Source organism: Haliotis rufescens, unplaced genomic scaffold (genome assembly GCF_023055435.1).
Source record: "Haliotis rufescens isolate VD_foot unplaced genomic scaffold, xgHalRufe1.0.p SCAF_8, whole genome shotgun sequence".
Lineage (NCBI taxonomy): Eukaryota > Metazoa > Mollusca > Gastropoda > Lepetellida > Haliotidae > Haliotis > Haliotis rufescens.
Window position 1 is genome coordinate 27,560,133 of NW_025964372.1, and position 20,064 is coordinate 27,580,196.

Consider the following 20,064-nt stretch of genomic DNA (forward strand, 5'->3'; position numbering starts at 1 on the left):
TAAAGGATATTTGGATAATGTTGCCAAATAAGATGTTGATCTCATCGGCGCCATAATGGGTGAGGTTATTTCATCAAACGTCTGAATTTCCTGGTCAAAAGGCGTCGAAACTGTTTTTTTATAAATTAAACTGTGTTTCATACTTATGTTGAAGTACACAATGGCTGAATATACAGTGCCAGGTAAATAAATATGTACAAAGGACATAAATATAAAACACCCCTCTATGATTAATTAGCAGGGGTACAGATAAGTTGATGTTTTGAGACATTTTTGTAATGTTATTTAAATTTTTCTGAATATATAATTTATTTTTAATTTGAAAGAATATAGGTAATAAAAGCGAAAAAACACTTTACATTTTAGTAAGACATGTCCATTGTAAGATTACGACTCTATCGTGAGGATGTGAAGAATCTCCAAAAAATATCCTAATACCATTTTTCTGTAGAAAAAATAGTGCTCTATTCTTCTTCACAAATACGGCTTATAAAACGATTAAACAAACATTCAAGAAATATTCATTCGGTTATGATAAATACCCTGAGTATCCTTCCTCAAAGCAAAGTTAGCGCATATATAGTTACGTCCTTTGATCCATGTAATCTTTTAAATTTTAGTGCATATTGTCTGCAATGGGGAAAGTAAAATCAGATATTCTCATGACACCAAACCACCCTAGTGCCTGTCTCTTCTAAGGGAGATTTATTTGCTTGTTGCTTATCGCTGCTCTCAACACTGTTCCTTTTGTAATGGAGGATTGGTATACAGCCATATAGTACTTTGTATCTGAAGTCCGTTCAGCATCATTCGAACAATGTGAACTTTATTATCAAATTGTATCACATATGTCATGTGACTGACACCAATCAGAATGAACACCTGTTTAATTAAACTTAATTAAACGTAGTTAATAGCTTAATTTCTGCACCGTAAATCATATCAAACTGTCAGGTAAATAGAAATTACACATGGCCCACTGTGGTTAATTCTGCCTCGTCGAGATGATTAAAATCTTTGGTATAAATATAGAGACACCAACCCTATCTGACAAATCATCCCGATTGTCTACAATGCTGCTCATCTCTCTGTTCGTGGTTGTGTTGGGGGTTGCTGAGACACATGGTAAGTATTTCAACCGAATTTTCTACCATAATTTTCCAACTCTTATTAGGAATAGTTCGGTGTTGACATGAAACTGCAGGTTAAGTCATAATTGTGTATCCCAGTTATACATATATTATATACAGGTAGAGACGGATCATGCTAAAAGTTGCTTTGCTCGGACAAATACACGATGTTTATGTTCATGATCATGTATGAAAGGTTACTTTAGAACTATATACTCGCCAACAGGCATATAACCATGCATATACATACGTATGTATCAGTTTTACTGTGTAGCTAGAATGTGTGTAAACTGTCGGGCACAAGACTTGTTTGATGGTTTGATGGTGACTAAACATGCTGTAATTGATATGGGTATCATAGTTGTGTTTCGGATCTCAAGTAATGTTTCGGATCTACATATATAATTTTAAGGTATGACTAAGATACCACAAGCATGGTATAAGAACACTGTATACGTTTCCCCAGAATCCAGGGTCGCAGATAATGCAGGGTTTTGCAACATTGGCGCTAATGGAGTTTTAACCATTGAGGCCACCCTTGCTCTGTGTTTGAAGGTATAGAGGAAAATATAGGTTTTTAGCTTTGGGATTTAATTTACCTACAGCTGTGATTGTTTGTCCCCAGGTGCTATGATCCCTGTCCTTGGGTCACAGGTCACTTCCTCCTCAGTCTTCACCTTCGGCTCCACGAACTTTGTTCCACAGTTTGCCGTTGACGGCGGATTTGGCACCGACTTCATCGCTGACAACACTACGTTTGCAACGGCTGTTGGAGACACAATGCCCTACATGGACATTGATCTGGGCAGCAACTTCCTTCTCGTCTCCGTCACCATCACCAACAGGGGTGACTGCTGTGGTAAGTAGAGTGAGATGGTTAGGTGTATTTATTTCTTTTAAAGACAGATAAATAGAATTACATACTGTCAAATGATCTGATTGTCCACAGATTCGTCCTCACATCATGAAACCCATATCGCCACTTTTTGGGCATTTCATCGATGTTTTGAGCTTGAAAGTAGTTCTTGCTCGATGACCTTATTTGAATATTTATTGGGTCAAATACTGAACAACAAAAGTTTTTTATCTAATCTGAAACAATTTCAGTTTGCAACAGACTCCTGTAAGTGTTCAAATGGTTTAATTTGCCATACTGACTTCAGAAAATGCGTGATTTCATAAAAATAACATGAACATGCCAAAATGTCAGTTTACAAATCAATAGCATGTGTGTCCACCTCTGGTTGCAAAGCAAGCAACACATCTTCGTCACATGGAATGGACCAGGCGTCGCACATAGTCCTGTGGGATATCTGTCCATAACTGCTGGAGCATGTTTCGAAGTTCCTGGAGTGTCTGTGGAACACGTGGTTGACGTCGAAGGCGCCGATCCATCTCATCCCACATGTGCTCGATTGGTGAGAGATCAGGGGAGCGAGCCGGCCAGGGGATGACATTCACGTTGTTTTAAATCCTGAACAAGCCGAGCAATATGAGGCCGGGCGTTGTCATGTTGAAAGGTAATGCCTGGACCATGATGACGCAAAAACGGTAGAACAAAAGGGCCGATGATCTCGTCGAGGTAGCGTTTTCCATTGAGATTTCCCTCTACCACTATCAAACGGGTCCTCTGTCTTGCTGTCATCCCACCCCATACCACAACGCTGCCGTTCCCGAACCGATCTTCTTCCATGCCACAATGATTAACGTAACGTTCACCTCGACGTCCGTCAATCGCTTAGGCTGAGGTGAAAACGAGAATCTTCAATGAATAGAACTTGTCCCCACTGCATGGCCGTCCAGCGTAGACGCTGTCTGCACCACTGTAGACATGCTTTACAGTGGATTTCTGTCAAAATTGGACGCCTGGCGGGTCTTCTGGCGACAATCCCTGCACATCCAGTTGTCTTGTCGATTATTAGTTACGCGTGACTGCCACTCCGAGGACGGTCTCTGACTGCATTCGTCTGTAGGCAACGTTACCATAAACACCAAATGTTGTTTCTGTGGACGTTAAATTGTCTTGCAACATCACTTTGACTCGATCCTGCTTCAAGCATACCAATGGCTCGCAGACGCTCATTTTCGGGCAGGCGTGGCATTTCGTAATGTTGAATAATTGCGTAATTTTGTTGTTTTTCTGAGTGGTTGTTTTCAGCACGATGCTAAACAATGCATATGGAATCCCGTTAACGCACGTGTTTTTATACCTATTCTTCGGAAGTGAAATGCATGGGACTTGCATAAAAGTCATCTTTTGCTTGGAATGCATGCTTTTCTGGAGCAGTTGCGTTTTTGTGACTTGATTCCATACATGTACTACAATAGTGAAACCAAACTTTACTTGTTTGAAATATACACTAAAATATTGGTGTCACAGGAACTTTTGTTTTTGAGTATAGTAACAAGTTGATTGGATTGCTTTTTCACATCAATAACACTATGATATTTATCACATATTACCTAAATAAATAGAACGGTGTCACGTTTAACTTTCTCTATCGTTCTCAATGCTGTTCTTTGCTACCACCAAAGCAGTCTATTCAGATTAAGGCGTGTTGGTTGACTTATTCTGCCCTTGGTAAACAGTAAGGTAGACTCGGGATGATTATCGTGGTCCCTCATAGCTGTAGATTTCTTTTACATCAGAAACATGTACAGAACTGAGATCATACAAAGCATATATATCTTCAAGAACATTCTATGGAGAGCGTAGACCTAGAATTACAACACATTCCTGCTGAACTTGATATCAGTCATCAACGCTCCAGTTCCCAAGTCACAGTATGTCCACAGGACCCTGTGTTAAACTGTGTAACCTGGCAGATTGTATGGTATGGTGTCATGCCCCGACGGCGTGGATATTTGGACCAAGTGTTCCTGACTTATACTATTTGAGGCTACCACGATATTGCTGCATAAGATATCATCATCATCACCCACTCTTTCCATCTTCGCAGCCGAGCGTTTTAGCATGTCTGAAGAAACTTATATTAGAAACAAAGGTCATTATCGACTACCCAAATTTGCATAAAAGGCTGAAAGACAATAATCGACTGAAGGGGTTGTGTTGTACATGTGTATATCTCTCCACCTTGGCAGCTGATCGTCTTCGAAACATCCGAATCGAGGTGTACAATAACGATCCAACACTCGGAGGAACGCCTCAAGTCTGCACCACAATCGGCAGCACCGCCCCTGCCGCCAGTTCCAACACCACGTTCACCTGTTCGGCCATGGCATTCGGAAGGTACATCCGTTTTAACAAGTTCAGCATGGTCGACGCAAATGACATCCTTCAGTTTGTAGAGGTGGTCCTTGATGGCGTTCCGCTAAGTAAGTATATAACTGTATATATATGATGGTAAGATGAGGCTAACAAAAATAGTATCACAAAAATAGTGCCACATTTACCTACTTTATCGGTGATATTTTCCATTCTGTTTAACTGTGAATGCTTCTAATGAATGAAAAATTAGTTCTCGTAAAAAGAATGCCGATGCAATGTTAAAAAATGGCCACTCAATAGAAACATTGAAAGTATTCGTGTGTTCTAGTGGAAGCAAGCGCCATGCGATTATAAATACACTTGACGACACGGATGGCTCAGTGACTTCCAGTTTTCAGATCGATGTTCATGATGTCAATCACTGGATTGTCTGGTCCAGACCCAATCATTTATAGACCGAGGTCATATAACTTGAATATTTCTGAGTGTTACATTAAACAACAAACAAATGGCCTTGGATTCGAGCGAACGTTCAGAGGATCAGCAAGGGGTCGCAACTATCGACGGCGAACTCGGAGTTTTTGACCATTGGGCCACCCAAGCGCTGTGTTTGGAGGAAAAGAGGAAACTATAGGTTTATATGTTTTGAAATGAGATTTACCTACAGCTGTGATTGTTTGTCCCCCAGGTGCTGTGATCCCCGTCGGCGGGTCACAGGTCTCTTCCTCCTCAGTCTTCACCTTCGGCTCCACGGACTTCGTTCCACAGCTTGCCGTTGACGGCGGATTTGGCCCCGACTTCGTCGTTGACAACACTACATTTGGAACAGCTGTCGAAGACACTATGCCTTATATGGACATCGATTTGGGCAGCAACTTCCTTCTCCGCTCAGTCACCATCACCAACAGGGCTGACTGCTGTTGTAAGTAGAGTGAGATGGGGAGGTTGGTTTAACGCCGATTTGAACAGTATCTTAAAAAGTATGTTAAAGACGGCGTTTCAGTTCAATGCAGGAGGAAAGCCAATAGAGATCAAGCCTGGTTTTGCCACTTGAATGGATCCAAAAATAACAAACAAGGCGAATCTGTCATACCAAGTCACGATCAGCAGATCGAGGTACGCCGAAGGGATGCAATTCTTGGCGGATTGCAGGAAGCAGAAGTCCCCATGGTCTCTAGTATGGTGGCCTAACTTTAGTTGCTGGTGATCTCTAGCCCATTTTTATTATGTATTGTTTAGAATAGTCACATTTTTATGGTAACATACTAATTTTAAATCTATATCTGTGATATTCTAGTGCTTTTACTGTCCTTTGTCGACAGATTTCAATGTCTATATCAATGTATTATTACTGTATAATTTGATTTAGTCACTATATGGCTGAAATATTGCCAACGTGACTATAAATGTTAACTCACTCACTTGACGAATTGTGGCATTCATTTGAAGTAACCCTATGATGTAGCGTTGGCCCTGTTAGATATTCATCAATGTAAAGCAAATATTCACCAATAGGCTTCAACGATTCTCAGTCGAAGAACCAGAAGCATATATTTTGGAAGAGCTTGAAATCAGACATAAATAAATGCAAACATACACAATTGATTCCTTTTGGCCAGGGTTGATACCCATGTAGTGTGTAAAATATCACGGTGGGAGATGTAAACTGCGCATGAATACAATGCTTGAGTGAACCGCCCTATTAATCATACATTAACAGACATAATGACACTCCTATCGTAACTAAATGGCCATTATATCGGTGTAAAGCACTTGATAGTAGTTCCTGCTAGATAACCTCATTTGAATATTTATTGCATCATGACAAGTTTGTCCGATTTCGCAAGTCACAATATGACTCCAGGACCCCGTGTTATACGGAATTGACTGGTAGATTGTTGCCCTGGCCCAGACTAATTGAGACTACCTCGTTGTTTTTGTTCAGTAAGACATTATCACTAAATCATCCGAAAATTCACAGCCGAGCGTCTTCGAAACATCATCATCGAGGTATATGACAACAACGCAACTCTTGGAGGAACGCCTCAAGTGTGCACCACAATCGGCAGCACCGCCCCCGCCGCCGGGTCGACCACGTCCTTCAACTGCACAGGGACGCCAATCGGAAGGTACATCCGTCTTAAAAAGAGCTCCAAGGTCGACGCTACTGATATCCTTCAGTTAGTAGAGGTGGTCCTAGAAGGCGTCCAGCTACGTAAGTATATGACTGTATTTATCTGATGGTAAGACAAATGAGGATAAAATAGCATCACATGGTAGTTTCATTTATCTACTTGTAATCCCTGGTTTTCCAGGTGTGTGATCCGACTTGGTTGCACCAAAGTGTACGCACCTACTTAGTGCAGTCATTGTTATAAAGAAGTTGTATATCCATTGAGTGAAATACTTGTTAGGACGGCGTTAAACCCATCTCACTCACTCCTCCACAGAATGTCCTTGCAACCACTACCAGCTGGACGAGAACTGTTTCTACTTCTCTGGATTCCAAGCAAGCTATGCCGACGCGAAGGTAAACAACGACACCGCTTTCCTCCCATATTAAGCTGACACGCCGAGATATAACTGGAATACTGTTAAAAGCGGCCTTAAACCAAACTCACTCACTCACTCACTTAAGGGTGGTCGGAGGATACGTTTGGCCCAATGGGTAAGGGACCTTTATTCAAAGAAAGTTGCGTCCCATGGCCAAGCCAGCATTATGTAGTTTGGACTGAAATCTCAGATACCGAACCTTTCTCGTGGGTTGAACAAAATATGTCAACGACTAAACCCTGCGTCTGTCCTGGCTTGCCTCTCACGACCTGAACCAAACTCACACAATCAGTCACTCAATCACTCACTCACACACTCAGTCATTCACTCACTCACTCTCTCTCAATAACTGAGATAATGTTAAACTATGCGTTAAACCAGATTCACTCAATAACCTTTAGTGTAGTCAGTACTCTAGGATGATACTTTGCGTGTTTGAAGTCTGAATGAATACTGAAGTACAGAGATTCTTGTTACAGGAATACTGTGACATCATCGGAAGCAATCTGGCCATGATCCGAACCCAGGCTCAGAGCGACTTTGTCAACGGTGTTCTCGCTGCAAATGCTAAAAAAGGTAATTCATAGCTCGCTTATACTGTTTCGTGGCCATTCTATATCCAATTAACAGAACAACAAAGGTTTCCACTTGGACCTGTGGCAGTGTTAGATAACAGTATGAGTTCCACCCAAGAAAGCGTTTTTATCAACGGGGTCTATGATAAAAGGTTATGTTTCAGATCAAATCAATTTCAATTTCGATTTCAGCGGTTCACACACGGTACAGGTAAGGCTCGTCTTTACCTGGACGAGACATAGGCCCAGACATCAGCTCCCTCTTTAGGCTAAGCTATGCATCATCTAACTGCATCTTTTTCTCTTGTCCTCATTTGCAGGACTTCACGAAATAAACATTAGCGACGATTAATTGGATCTGGAGGTCAGTCTCGGAGAACTTGTTGCTTGTCAATGTACCCTGACGTCGCGAGATGTTACTGATAACATCAACCACTCGTTGGTCTGGCTACGAGTGGATTATTTACCGCCCACCATGTAATGGCTTAAGAGTTACACACTTCATATTTTCTGTCACTCAGGTCAAGAATACTGGATTGGGGTGACCAATCTTTTGGACCGGTTCCAGTGGCGATATCTGCTTGGTGACATTGTTCCCCTAAATGGCTTCACCTCCCCACTCGTGAACGGCACGGGCACTTGCAGCACCTCTACCTCTGAGAAGCACCCACATAACTGTGCCGTCCTGGAGAAGAACGACGCCGGCCAATGGGAGTGGGAGGAAGAACGGTGTTACAGGAAGGAGAACTTCATCTGTCTGGCAACCCTGCCAATACCTGCGCCCTAGGTTCTTTAAGGATACACGTATTGGTAATTTAGTTTACAGTCGTCATGATTAAGGTATCTTGTCTAAAATAGGTTGTAATAAATTCATCTGTCTACAAAAGTAGTGTCCAACCTAAGATCATTTGAAAAGTAATCAAATCAATCGTACAAAGGCACCTCTAAATACAATCATTGTGTTAAACACACCTACTATTATACCAATGTACTCGTAAATAAAGAATTACCAATATCATTGTGTTGTGTTATGGTCGAACACTGGTTGTATTATGATATATTTTAGTGAAATAACAAATTGACATGTGTTAGTCAAAAAAAAGTTAAAGAACACCCGATTCTTTCATCATAGTTAATCGTGTTTCCTTTACCTTCTTTTGAGAAGGATATAATACTAATACAACACACATAAGCTTTGTTAGCGTGTGACGTAAACTCTCAACAAAACTGAATGATGAAAGGGATGAACTTTCATTTTGTGCCGAGCAATATTCCAGCAGCTCCAGTGTTTGGTGTCTACATTTTACTTTAGTTGTTTGATCAAGATTACAACATTCAAATCTTAAGCAACGCTTTCAAAATGGTTTATGGAAGAAATGTGGAGGATATTTCCATATTTGATGTATCAGTGACAAAAATATGGCCGGTTTCCTATTGTGACTTGTGTCATATGTTTCCGTGTTTTTAGGGACCAATTGACTTGCCTTTGCGTGTGTTGTGATTGGTGGAGCAGGAAACGCTCACTTTTTCGCAAACACCTAATGTCGTCACTAATTGATATTGATTCATCAACATAAACATGCTGATGATACAATCTGAATCGTAAAATCTATTCAGCATTTGGTCGAGATTGGAGTGTTTCTGTGTCGGGAGGTCGATCCCGACCCCAGGCCTCATTATACCAAAAGATATGTATTGTTAAGATAAGTATGTGTTGTTACCTTGCCTGGCGCTCGGAATTAACAGGCGAAAACAAGGACTGTTTGGCTACTCTGTCTGAGTTGGGTATTCATGTTAAATTGCGGCATGATATTTCAGTGGGCTGGCATTATATAATCGTCAATGATCCGGATTCACACACAGACACACACAGACACACACACACACAAACACACACACACACACACACACACACACACACACACACACACACACACACACACACACACACACACACAGAATCTCACACACACACACAGAGTCTCTCTCACACACACACACACACACAAACAAAAAACAACAACACATACACACACAAACACAAACACTCACTCATTCACTCTACATTGAAAACACGGTATGTTTATCTCCATTTTACCATGACTAAATAAAACGCAAACTCTTTGGTGGTAGCAATTGTACACACATGAGGTGGGCACGCCTAAAGAAAATTAAGCAAGCTTTCCAAAGTTTCCGTTCTACACTGCACGTCACAATTGTGACGTCATGTCGCTCATTGTGACGCAAACGATATGATGTGACAGTTGTATATAGAGAAACGCCAAATTCCAAGTTATCTGTTGTCCCCAAAACTTAAAATATATTCTCTTTGAAGATTTCTGTCGTGTTTTCTGCACGAAATGTATTGCCACACATCCTTTGAATATTGTTATTACCTCAACTTTGCAATTTGTAAAATAATTATTTAAATATGCCTACCGACAATGACTGAAAAAAGGACTATTCTATGAATATTAGCTTCTGCAGTTTTGCGGCCGTCAAATCAGCTGTTTCAATCAGAGGGGGCTTATAGTAATTTAATAGCCTCTGATTGACCAGACAAAATCGAGTAATTTCAATATGCATGTTAGAATTATCATTATGAATATGGACAGTTTTTTGTCACTTTTATATTAATATTCAAGACGGTATAGATAAAAACAGCTAATCTGTCAATACCAACGTGCTAAGAAAGACCTTGCTTACCGCCTATTAGTAACTTTAGTTTGTTTGTTTGTTGTTTAACGCCGCACTCTGTAATTATCCAGTTATGTGTCGGCAGTCTGTAAATCAGACAATATAGTGATTGACATCATAAGCATTGATCCACGCAATCGGGATACGATGACAAGCATCAACCAAGTAAGCGAGCCTGACCACCCGATCCCGTTAGTCGCCTCTTCCAACAAACATTGTCGCCTTTTACGGCAAGGCCTCTTCTACCTCGGATCTTCACTGATCTGAAAATCACGGTACAAGAGCAATAACTCTGTAAAAAAATTACGGTACCAATTTTGACAAGTCTTGACAAGAATCTTTTAGATAAGCATGTACACTTTCATTCATGTAACTGTTGTAAGAGAAAACATGTTACCATTTCACACAGCATGCACTAAGTTCAAAAGCACGAAGCAAGGGCAATAATACCATTTACCAAACTCTTTTAAGATCATAACAAGTAAGGTGAGTGTGTTAAATTTCATTTGTCCAACTTCAATAGTCTATAAGAAAAATGTCCCCATTGTGAAGTGGGCATGCATACAAATGACACATATATTGTTCTTCGTGGCGGGGATAAAACATTATTAGTTTGTTGTAACTGAACCTTAGGGAACCTGCATTTAGGTATAAAACGTCATTGCCAGAGAATAACCAGTCATACGAAAGAGAAAGGCAAAATAGTGGTGAAAATATTTGACTGCATCGCTGAAAATCAGTGATGACGCCAGGCATTTGCGAAATGGGTTAGCATGTTCTACCCAAGACTTGTTAAGACGGAGGTGTAAGCCTCTCTTGACTACCGAAATAATGGCCATTCCGAAACATCCTCAGTAATATCAACCTATCCTAATCTTTGCCTGATTCGAGCTTTAGCGCAGCTTTGAAAACAACAGGAGAGCTGCAATAGCACACCCATAATGAACTGAGAACCCTCCAAACTATAAGTCGATCAGGGTTGCTTGGTCGTTTGTTGTTTAATGCAGCCCTCAATAATATGCCACCTATAAATTGAGTTCGGACAAGACAATCCAGTGAGTGACATTAGCACCAATCCATAGTTTGGAATATGACACTGGATCAACCATGGCCCCGATCATATCAATGAATATGATATATACTACTCAAGGCGAGTTAAAAGGGGATGTTTTTCATTTGACAGATTAAACAGATTTAATAACTTTTTGTGGGAGGTTTAGCACATAAAAGGCTGGAGTAGAGACACACCATTGGTCATATCCAACTTATCGGTAACTCATTTTGGACAAGTGGTTATTTTAACTCACTAGCTTTGGCGAAAAAACAAAAAGCCAGACTACATTTTCACTAGCTTCGGACTCACGGACAACTGGCCGTGCCTGTCCCTTAAAGGGTGGAATATGATTAAGTTGAAGTCAGTTCTCATTGGCACAACTCAAATTGATTGTTCGATTTTGATAGGAAAGCGACATTTTGTCACTGGAGAAGAGGTCAATTAAATTGTTGAACCCTAAGTTAATTGTAGAGATAGGAGAGCAAAGTGATAGCAAATTAACTTGGTTGATGCATGTCATTATATCCCAGTTGCGTGGATCGATGCCCATGATTCAATCACTGGATTGTCTGGTCCAGACTCTATTATTCACAGACCGCCGTCATAAATTTAGCTGGACTATTGCTGAGTGCGGCGTTAAAAAAACAGCAACAATGGAATAGTGCTGACTGCTGTGTTAAGCAACAAACACACATTCGAAACCCATACCTGTCGAGTTGATCATACCAATGAGACCTGTGAAGATCCGGGGTAGAATAGGTCTTCACCATGCTTGCTGTAAAAGGCGACTATGCTTGTCGTAAAAGGCGACTAACGGGATCGGGTGGTCAGGCTCGCTGACTTGGTTGATGCATGTCATCGATCCCAATTGCGTGGATCGATGCTCATGATATCAATCACTGGATTGTCTGGTCCAGACTCGATTATTTACAGACCACCATCATATAGCTGGAATATTGCTGAGTGCGGCGTTAAACAACAAACCACCACCAAACCACCACACCTATGGTTGAAACAAATGATACCATGGGATGACACTGTTCCACTTCCTTTGTGGGAAGCTTTGTATCAGATATTAATCCTTTGCCAGGTTGACCCTTTTTTCTTTTCTTTTGTGAAAGGATCGGGGGAAAAGCTTGCCACAAATAAATAAATAATTTAAACTGATATTTATTTTCAAGTTAATAGAATTAGCAAAATGAAACTGATATGAAATATTAATTGGCCAAATACATTGTATATAGTCCCTGACCACTACAAAAACTTCATAATGAGTAAAAATCCTTCTCTAGCAGAAGTAAACATACATGTATATACATGTTACGGTTTAAATATCCTTAGGGATTCCGGATTGAATTGGTCCCTTGGGCCGTTGGCTAAATATCTAACATCATCATAAACCCTATAGCAACCTATAGCAGCTAAATAGATCGGGTGGTCAGACTCAGTGACTCGGTCAGTGTCGTGTCTTTGTCGTGCTGAGACGGCGTGGATCGTTGCTCAAAATACCAATCACTGGATTGTCTGGTCTAGATTCGATTATTTACAGGCTGCCATCATATAGGTGGAACACTGATGAGTGTGGCTTTAGGCAACAGACACAACAATAATAATCAAACACCCTGCATCTGTTTCCACTAAATCGAGCGACTACATTACTTAATGTGTGCAACATCTTACAAGGCAATAAGTGATTATTTACAGGCTTCCATCGTATAGGTGGAACATTGATGAGTGTGGCTTTAGGCAACAGACACATGTAACACAACACAAGAAGGCGGTTTGAGGATTACGTAGTTTTAATCACAATGGCATATGTACAAGTCAAAGGAAGTGTGCCGTCCTTCCTTCCTCCCTCTAGATACTCACCTGTACCTTCGGGTGCTGAGACCAAGTCTGCCGGTATTTGGAAGTCGCCCGGTAAATATATAGTAATGATGGAATGCGAAGCATTTTGTTTTGCACAGGTACTAAAATTTGGTGTGGTCAACTTGAGATTAAATTGACCATCAAGTGGTGTCCATGACGAGGCACTTAAAATTGTTCCCCTTAAGGTGACATGAAACCACCACTCACTGGTCCACTTGATATGTACTTGACATATCCACGGGGTCAGTCGTATTTGGCAAACACTGATAGTGTTACATTAGTCGTATTTGGCAAACACTGATAGTGTTACATCCGCCCCTTTCTACTTGGAAATATTGTTGATATTTCCAGGCCTCATAAGTCGATCTTAAAAATACACACAGTTCCATATATATATATACAAAAAAAAGAGTGTAAATATTTTACAACGATCATGCTGTCCGTGACCGGACTTAATCGCTTTTAAAATGTCACTTCGTCACAATCTTGGCCCTCGACCGGCTACAGACACACCATTATGGTCATCTGTGATCGTCAGTTCTGCGTCGTGTTCTTCTTTTCAATATATGTATTATGTTCAACTATTGTTAGTCACGATATGGCTGAAATATTGCCGATGTGACTTAAAATTTAACTCACTCACTCACTCTTCTTTTCAACTTAGTTCAACTTTATGGTCGTCACCACAAGTTCCAATATGGCCGCCGTCCATCTTCGTCACCAGCCTGTTCATCTTAGTTCATGCAGCAACAATATCGCAACACTGTACTGTTTAGTAGTGGGCATCCAGGCCAGGGTACAGGCGTCGTATGGATGACGTTGTTGGAGGCGCCGAAGTCTGATCCCCCGTCATCAGTGGTGCAGGTCGCTAAGCCGCTCCTGGAGTCGGTACTCGCGACCTGGATCACATCAGATCCCATCAACTCGAATTCGGGTGTTTCCCGGGTGTGCTTTCCCCAAGTGAGCATTTTGGATAGCCAAAATTTTCTATATCTTAAAACCATTATCAATATTATTATGACTAGTAACATGATACCCCCAACTAACCACTTTTTCCAGTTAATTTTCTTATCCCAACTAATTTCAGTGTTTACACTATGTAATTCATCAATTAAATGACTCATGGATACCGTATCTATATTCTGGAGGTGGCTTGGAACTTTCGATATCGTCACATTTCTTAATTTTTCCTTAAAGGGTTTCCATAACAGCATATCTAAAACGTTTGGCATATGAGGTAGCTGAGCCCAGATCTCATTTAATTCAAACCTGCTTTCATTACGATAAAATGGTAGTAATGTCAAATGATTGTTTGAAGCTGTACAAGAGACGTTTACTCGTAACATACCTATTGGTGGGTAAATAGTTATTATCTGTGGATATACTTTTTAACATACTATAGTAAAGTCTAGTTGTTCAGCGGTCGCAATGACCCATTGGCCTTCCCAAATATTATCTGCCCTAGGCAGTATCATGTGCATGGTAACTTCCCGTTTACACAAGCTCTTGACTTTATCTAAATCTTTCATGAAGAGCGCGATCATGAACATCTGACTAAGATTTAGGGGATAAGTCGGGCTGCTTATCATGCGTGATTCTAATTTATATGTGGCAACCATGCCAGCTACTTTAGTAAATTCATGCGTTTTATCTGAGAGGAGAGGTAGTGGTAAATTATGAATTTTATAAATTTCGTATTGCCCATTATAATCTAATAGTGGAAGTGATATTATTATCAAAATCTTTTCCTCATAAACTAAGGTCGAGCATGTTAATGTTCGATAATAATTCCATAATTCCTTTTTCTGGATAATTGTTAGTAGCCCATTCAAGTTTATCTATACGCCCCGCAAGAATTCGGGAGATGTTTGCTACATTTACCTCTACTTCCTTGAGATTATCAATAACTGCATTAATTGTTTGTCGGTTCTTCTGAACTTGAATCCTTGTTACATTCAAAATAGTGAGTTCTTCATGAACTACATGCGATATGGTTTCTTGGTTCTTAGCAATTTTGTTGATATTGTTTTTGATTGAATTTAAATCAGACTCGGATACTGTTCCAAATAGATAACTTAAAGCATCGCCAATAAATGGGATTAATGATCGCTTTGGTCTTATCAACTTCCTGTATTCTAGAAAACTAACTTCTAGCGAACTTAGTGTATTATTTAGACCCGTAATTTCCTTGTCTAACCTGTAGAAGGTTCCTTCTACTTTGTTAACATCAGTGCTGCTATGGTAGCGACTCATCAGTCTACGCAAAACTAATGCAACTTCTTCGATATCCTTCCTACATCTTTGAATATAGTCAATATAAGGTTTCATGTCTATTACTAGTGCTACAAGCCATTTTGAACAAGTTGTAGAAATATCATTGACCTTTTGAAAAAACACGTTTTCAGAAACTAATAGACTAATAAACCACCAAAACACAACACTGTTAATATGGTAAACACACCCATTTCCTGCAAATATACAGAATAAAAAAACTATATAAAACTGTGACTAACCAAGACTACATACAACTATAATCATCAGTTGTACTCAAACATGAATACCATATATGCTCAATACCATATATACAAAACAAACAAGATATGCATGCAGTGCCCGATTATACTACGAAGCCTTATAGTAACCCGGCTACTGCCTCAAACAACTTCTTAACCTTATCATCAGGGGTTAATTGACGTGTCTCTTTAACTTCATTTACGGATACATTATCATTATCTGATGATTCACTTGATCCGTTGTCCTCCGTCGAATTGTCAATAGAGTCACGTCGCCTAGCACTCAAGCGTTTGGCAAGTTGGGCTAACGGAACGTCATTCTCTGAGTCTGAGTCTGAACGTTCCTGTCTATACCGCTTTGTGATCCTTGACATGGGATCCTTTGATCCTTGTACCTCCTCGTCCGAGGTTGATTCTGAGGATAGTGATATAACATAATGTTGTTTTCTTCGAGGTCTACCTTCTGTGTCCTTGGGAATTTCCCAATCATCTAGATTAGCAATCCTAAGATGTTCTGCATGAGCTCGTGTAGTTGATCCATCAAGCTGATTTCGTATGATGTAAGTTACTGGCGATGTTTGTTCAATAACCCTGTAGAACGGCTTCCACCTGTTCTGTAGCTTACTCTTCCTTTGATGAAATCTATAGTAGACAGGGTCGCCAACCTTGATTTTGTTTACTGCTCCTGTCGGCATATCGGGCCTGTCTTTCTTTGCTTTCTTCATGTTCTTGTGTACTAGAACGAATGCCTTGTGCTGCTGTTGCAGTGCTGTTTTATGTTCTTCGTCACCTGCATACTTACGTCTCGGTCGTAGCAGGTTGTCAACAGGAAGAACGACGTCACGATTGTACAACAAGAAGTATGGCGAAAACTTGGATGATTCACAGATGTAGAAACGAATGGCAGCCAAGGTTTGATTTAGGTATAAGTCCCATGTTGTTACGTTGTCATTCAGCTTTTTCGCAAGGACATCATGTAATGTACGATGAAATCGCTCAACTCTTGCATTGGACTGGGGGTGATAAAATGACGTCCTGACGTGGTTGATCCCTAATGCTGACAATGTTTCACTGACAACCTTGTTAATATTCTCTGTCCCGTTATCTGTGACAATCTGTAGTGGACAGCCAAACCTCGGGAATATCTCCTCTAGTATCAGATGGGCAACTGTCTCTGCTGATTTATCAGGTACTGCAAACGCCTCAGGCCAACCGCTGAAGTGGTCAACGAAGCCGATGATATATTTATTCCCAGATAATGTTGTCGGATAGGGTCCTGAGAGATCCATACTTACCTTCGCAAATGGGTAGGGCGGAATCTCAGTTTCCTGCAAAGCTGGTTTCTGGGCCTTCATGGTTCTAGATTGACAAGTGATACATTTGCCGATACACTCAGTTATCTCCCTGTAGAGGTTGGGCCAATAATATTTCAGTTTTATTGCCTCAAATGTCTTGTCAATCCCCATGTATCCGTTTGCATCATGATATTGCGTGACCACGATCTGTTTGAACTTTTCGGGTACATATAACCTGGGCGATGGATCATCCTCAATTGCACTGACATAGTACAATAGATCATTTATGACTAAGTACCTTTTTAAGTGTGACTTGTCACCGTGACCTTTTTCCAGTTGTTCTTTGATGCTCGTGATGTTTTCATCCCTATCCTGCTCTTTCTGCATGTCTATATCCATTTCCATTCTGCGTGGCAATGAAGATGCCTCGGGAATTGGCAAATCGCAGCTAGCAAAATCCTTAGGGTTGAATTTGGTGGGGTTCAATGCCTCAATCCTCAGACTGTTGTCGGGTCGATCAATCTCAATGTCTTCCTCATTAGGCCCGCAGCCGTTATCTGTGTTTGATTTGCCCCGAGATAGTAGATCTGCACAAGTGTTGTTCTTTCCTGCCATATACCCGATCTTACAGGTATAGCCCGCGATTCCCAGTGCCCATAGTTTTTCTACCTGTTCACCCTCACTTTCATGTGTCTGAACCAGACACGCCCCTATACAGCTGTTACTGGCGTCCGTGTACAGAGTGTATGGCCTATTCGGGTCGGGATAGGTCAGTAATGGTACAACCGTCAGACTGTCTTTCAAGAAATCAAAAGACTTTTGACATTCTTCAGACCACGAGAATCTCGCAAATCTCTTGGTAAGTTTTACCATGGGTTCAGCAATATTTGAGAAATTGGGGATAAATCGGCGGTAATAACTGCACATCCCTATGAACCCTCGTACTTCTTTTACTGACCTTGGGGCTTCCATTGACCTAATGGCCTCTACCTTTTGGTTGTCAGGTTTTATTCCATCTTGATTGATGACAAAACCTAAGTACTGAGTTTCCTCCTTGGCAAAGCTACATTTTGACAACTTGAGTTTTAGTGAATGTTGGCGGAGTCGTTCATAAACTGTCTCGATATGAAGTAAATGTTGTTCTTCCGACTTTGAGAATATCAAAATATCGTCTAGGTAGGCTATTGCAAATGCATCGAGACCCTGTAAAACTTCATTCATAAGTTCCATAAAAACTGCTGGAGCATTACAAAGTCCAAAAGGCATCACGTTAAATTCAAAAAGACCTCTATGACAAGCAAAAGCAGTTTTTTCTTTATCTTCATCATCCATTTGAGGGGTAAAGTCGTTGAAATAGGACGGCTAATTTTGTTCAAAACCCTAAAGTCTACACAAAAACGCTTCGATCCCTATTTTTTGTCAACGTCGACAATGGGGAAACTCCATGGTGACCTAGAACGTCGAATGATCTGAGCATCTAACATGTCATCGATCGCCTTATCTACAACTTTGCGTTTGTTAAGAGGAGTTCGATATGGTTTCATCTTGATCGGAACATTGTCACCTGTGTCTATCTTCATACGTACAGTTTCTGTCTGCCCTAAGTCTAAATCACTCTTTGCAAATAAACCCTTGTTTTGAGACACTAAATCAGTTAACCTTGATTTCAAATTAACTGGAGCGTCAATGTCAACATTGAGATCACAGGATATGTCCCTATCAGCTAATTCATCGCTACGCTCCTTAGCGTCCCTAGTACGCAACCTCTCTTCAACCTAAATGTACGGTTGGTATTGTTGACTAGCAGTAATGGGACATTCCTATGTTTGTCAATCTTAACAATAGAATTTCCTATGAGTAGACCTGGTTCATTTGCTGGGTAACTCTTTTCAATTGTGGAGATTTCATACGTGCTTGATGTTTCAAAATATGGTCTATTTTTAATCTTTGCCCTTAAGATATTTCTACACTGAGGTTTTACTGTTGTATCCGCTGCTAACCTGACTAGAGAAGATATATGGATATCTTCCTCTAGCGGTACATAAGTTTTCCCTACTGTTAAGCTACCCAAGTCGAAATACACCCTAACACCTGCCTGTGTCAACCAATCGTGTCCTAATATAAGATTTCTGTTCATGTTTCCTACAACATAGAAGGTATAGGAAAGATTGACGCCTCTCATCCTAAAGTGAACTTTCACATTCCCATCTACCTGTAACGAATTCCCATTAACCCCTTGTAAAGCGACTTTCTTTTTGTTTAACGGAAATCTATCTTTTATTGAATCGTACACCCTACGATGCATTATCGACACTTCAGCGCCAGAATCAATTAAACACCTCCATTGTTTTTTTCCTATTTTGATACTACACGAATTTGGTCTCCCCACTTCATTTATTGAATGTACTGGGCCATTTGTCGCCTTCTCTCCCTCATCGGCTTCTGGGCCATTTGTCGCCTTCTCTCCCTCATCGGCTTCTGGGCCATTTGTCGCCTTCTCTCCCTCATCGGCTTCTGGGCCATTTGTCGCCTTCTCTCCCTCATCGGCTTCTTTATGAGGAAGAGAATTTAGTTTCCCTGGTTTTGTTTTCTTGGTGGTCTGTTTGGACAATTTCGTTTAAAGTGGCCCGATTGATTGCATAGCCAATATACCCTGATCTCTTGCTCTCTCTCATTAACCGCATAAACACGTTTTGATCTGCAATCCTAAGCCCGGTGACCTGGCTTCCCGCATGAGAAACAATTACGACGCTGTCTAGCATGATCAACGTCCATAGGCACTTCTCGCCTCCCGCTATTCGAATCGTGCCCTCTACTATTAAAATCATGCCCTCGGCTACTCGGTTTTCCCAACCTGAGTTCGAATCTAGCCCTAATGTTTTGTTCACGCGTGGCCGAGGCCACTGCTTCTTTGAGGGATGTGGGGTTTTCCCTCATAAGTTTTTTTCTGCATGTACTCATGACTCAAGCCATCTATGAAAAAACCTATCAATTGTCTTTGGATGGCGGGATTATCTTCACCGTCCTGCCCTAATCCTTCATAAGCCTCTTCGGCCAAGTTTAGTAGTCTTTCAGCATAAATCTGAACACCCTCACTATGTTTTTGTTTGACCGCCCTTAAAAACATAAATGCGTGTTGTGGGTCGCTT

At 40.8% G+C, this 20,064-nt stretch overlaps 2 protein-coding genes across 3 annotated transcripts; one reads left to right on the top strand and one right to left on the bottom strand.

Annotated features, from left to right (window-relative positions):
- Positions 1-1,012: 1,012 nt before the first annotated feature.
- LOC125376939 lies at positions 1,013-8,498 on the top strand. 2 transcript variants are annotated; one of them, XM_048389534.1, is made up of 8 exons: positions 1,013-1,125; positions 1,756-1,989; positions 4,233-4,466; positions 5,048-5,281; positions 6,341-6,574; positions 6,810-6,889; positions 7,392-7,488; positions 8,009-8,498. In XM_048389534.1, exons 1-8 carry the CDS (start codon positions 1,074-1,076, stop codon positions 8,272-8,274), a joined length of 1,431 nt encoding a protein of 476 aa, XP_048245491.1. In that variant the 5' UTR covers positions 1,013-1,073; the 3' UTR covers positions 8,275-8,498. The 2 variants fall into 2 exon arrangements, with proteins under 2 accessions (XP_048245491.1, XP_048245492.1); XM_048389535.1 differs by lacking the exon at positions 1,013-1,125 and adding an exon at positions 1,528-1,542.
- Positions 8,499-15,739: 7,241 nt separating this feature from the next.
- On the bottom strand, positions 15,740-17,530 carry LOC125376997 (uncharacterized protein K02A2.6-like). The gene has a single exon (XM_048389762.1). The coding sequence runs from the start codon at positions 17,528-17,530 to the stop codon at positions 15,740-15,742; it is 1,791 nt and encodes a 596-aa protein (XP_048245719.1).
- Positions 17,531-20,064: the final 2,534 nt, after the last annotated feature.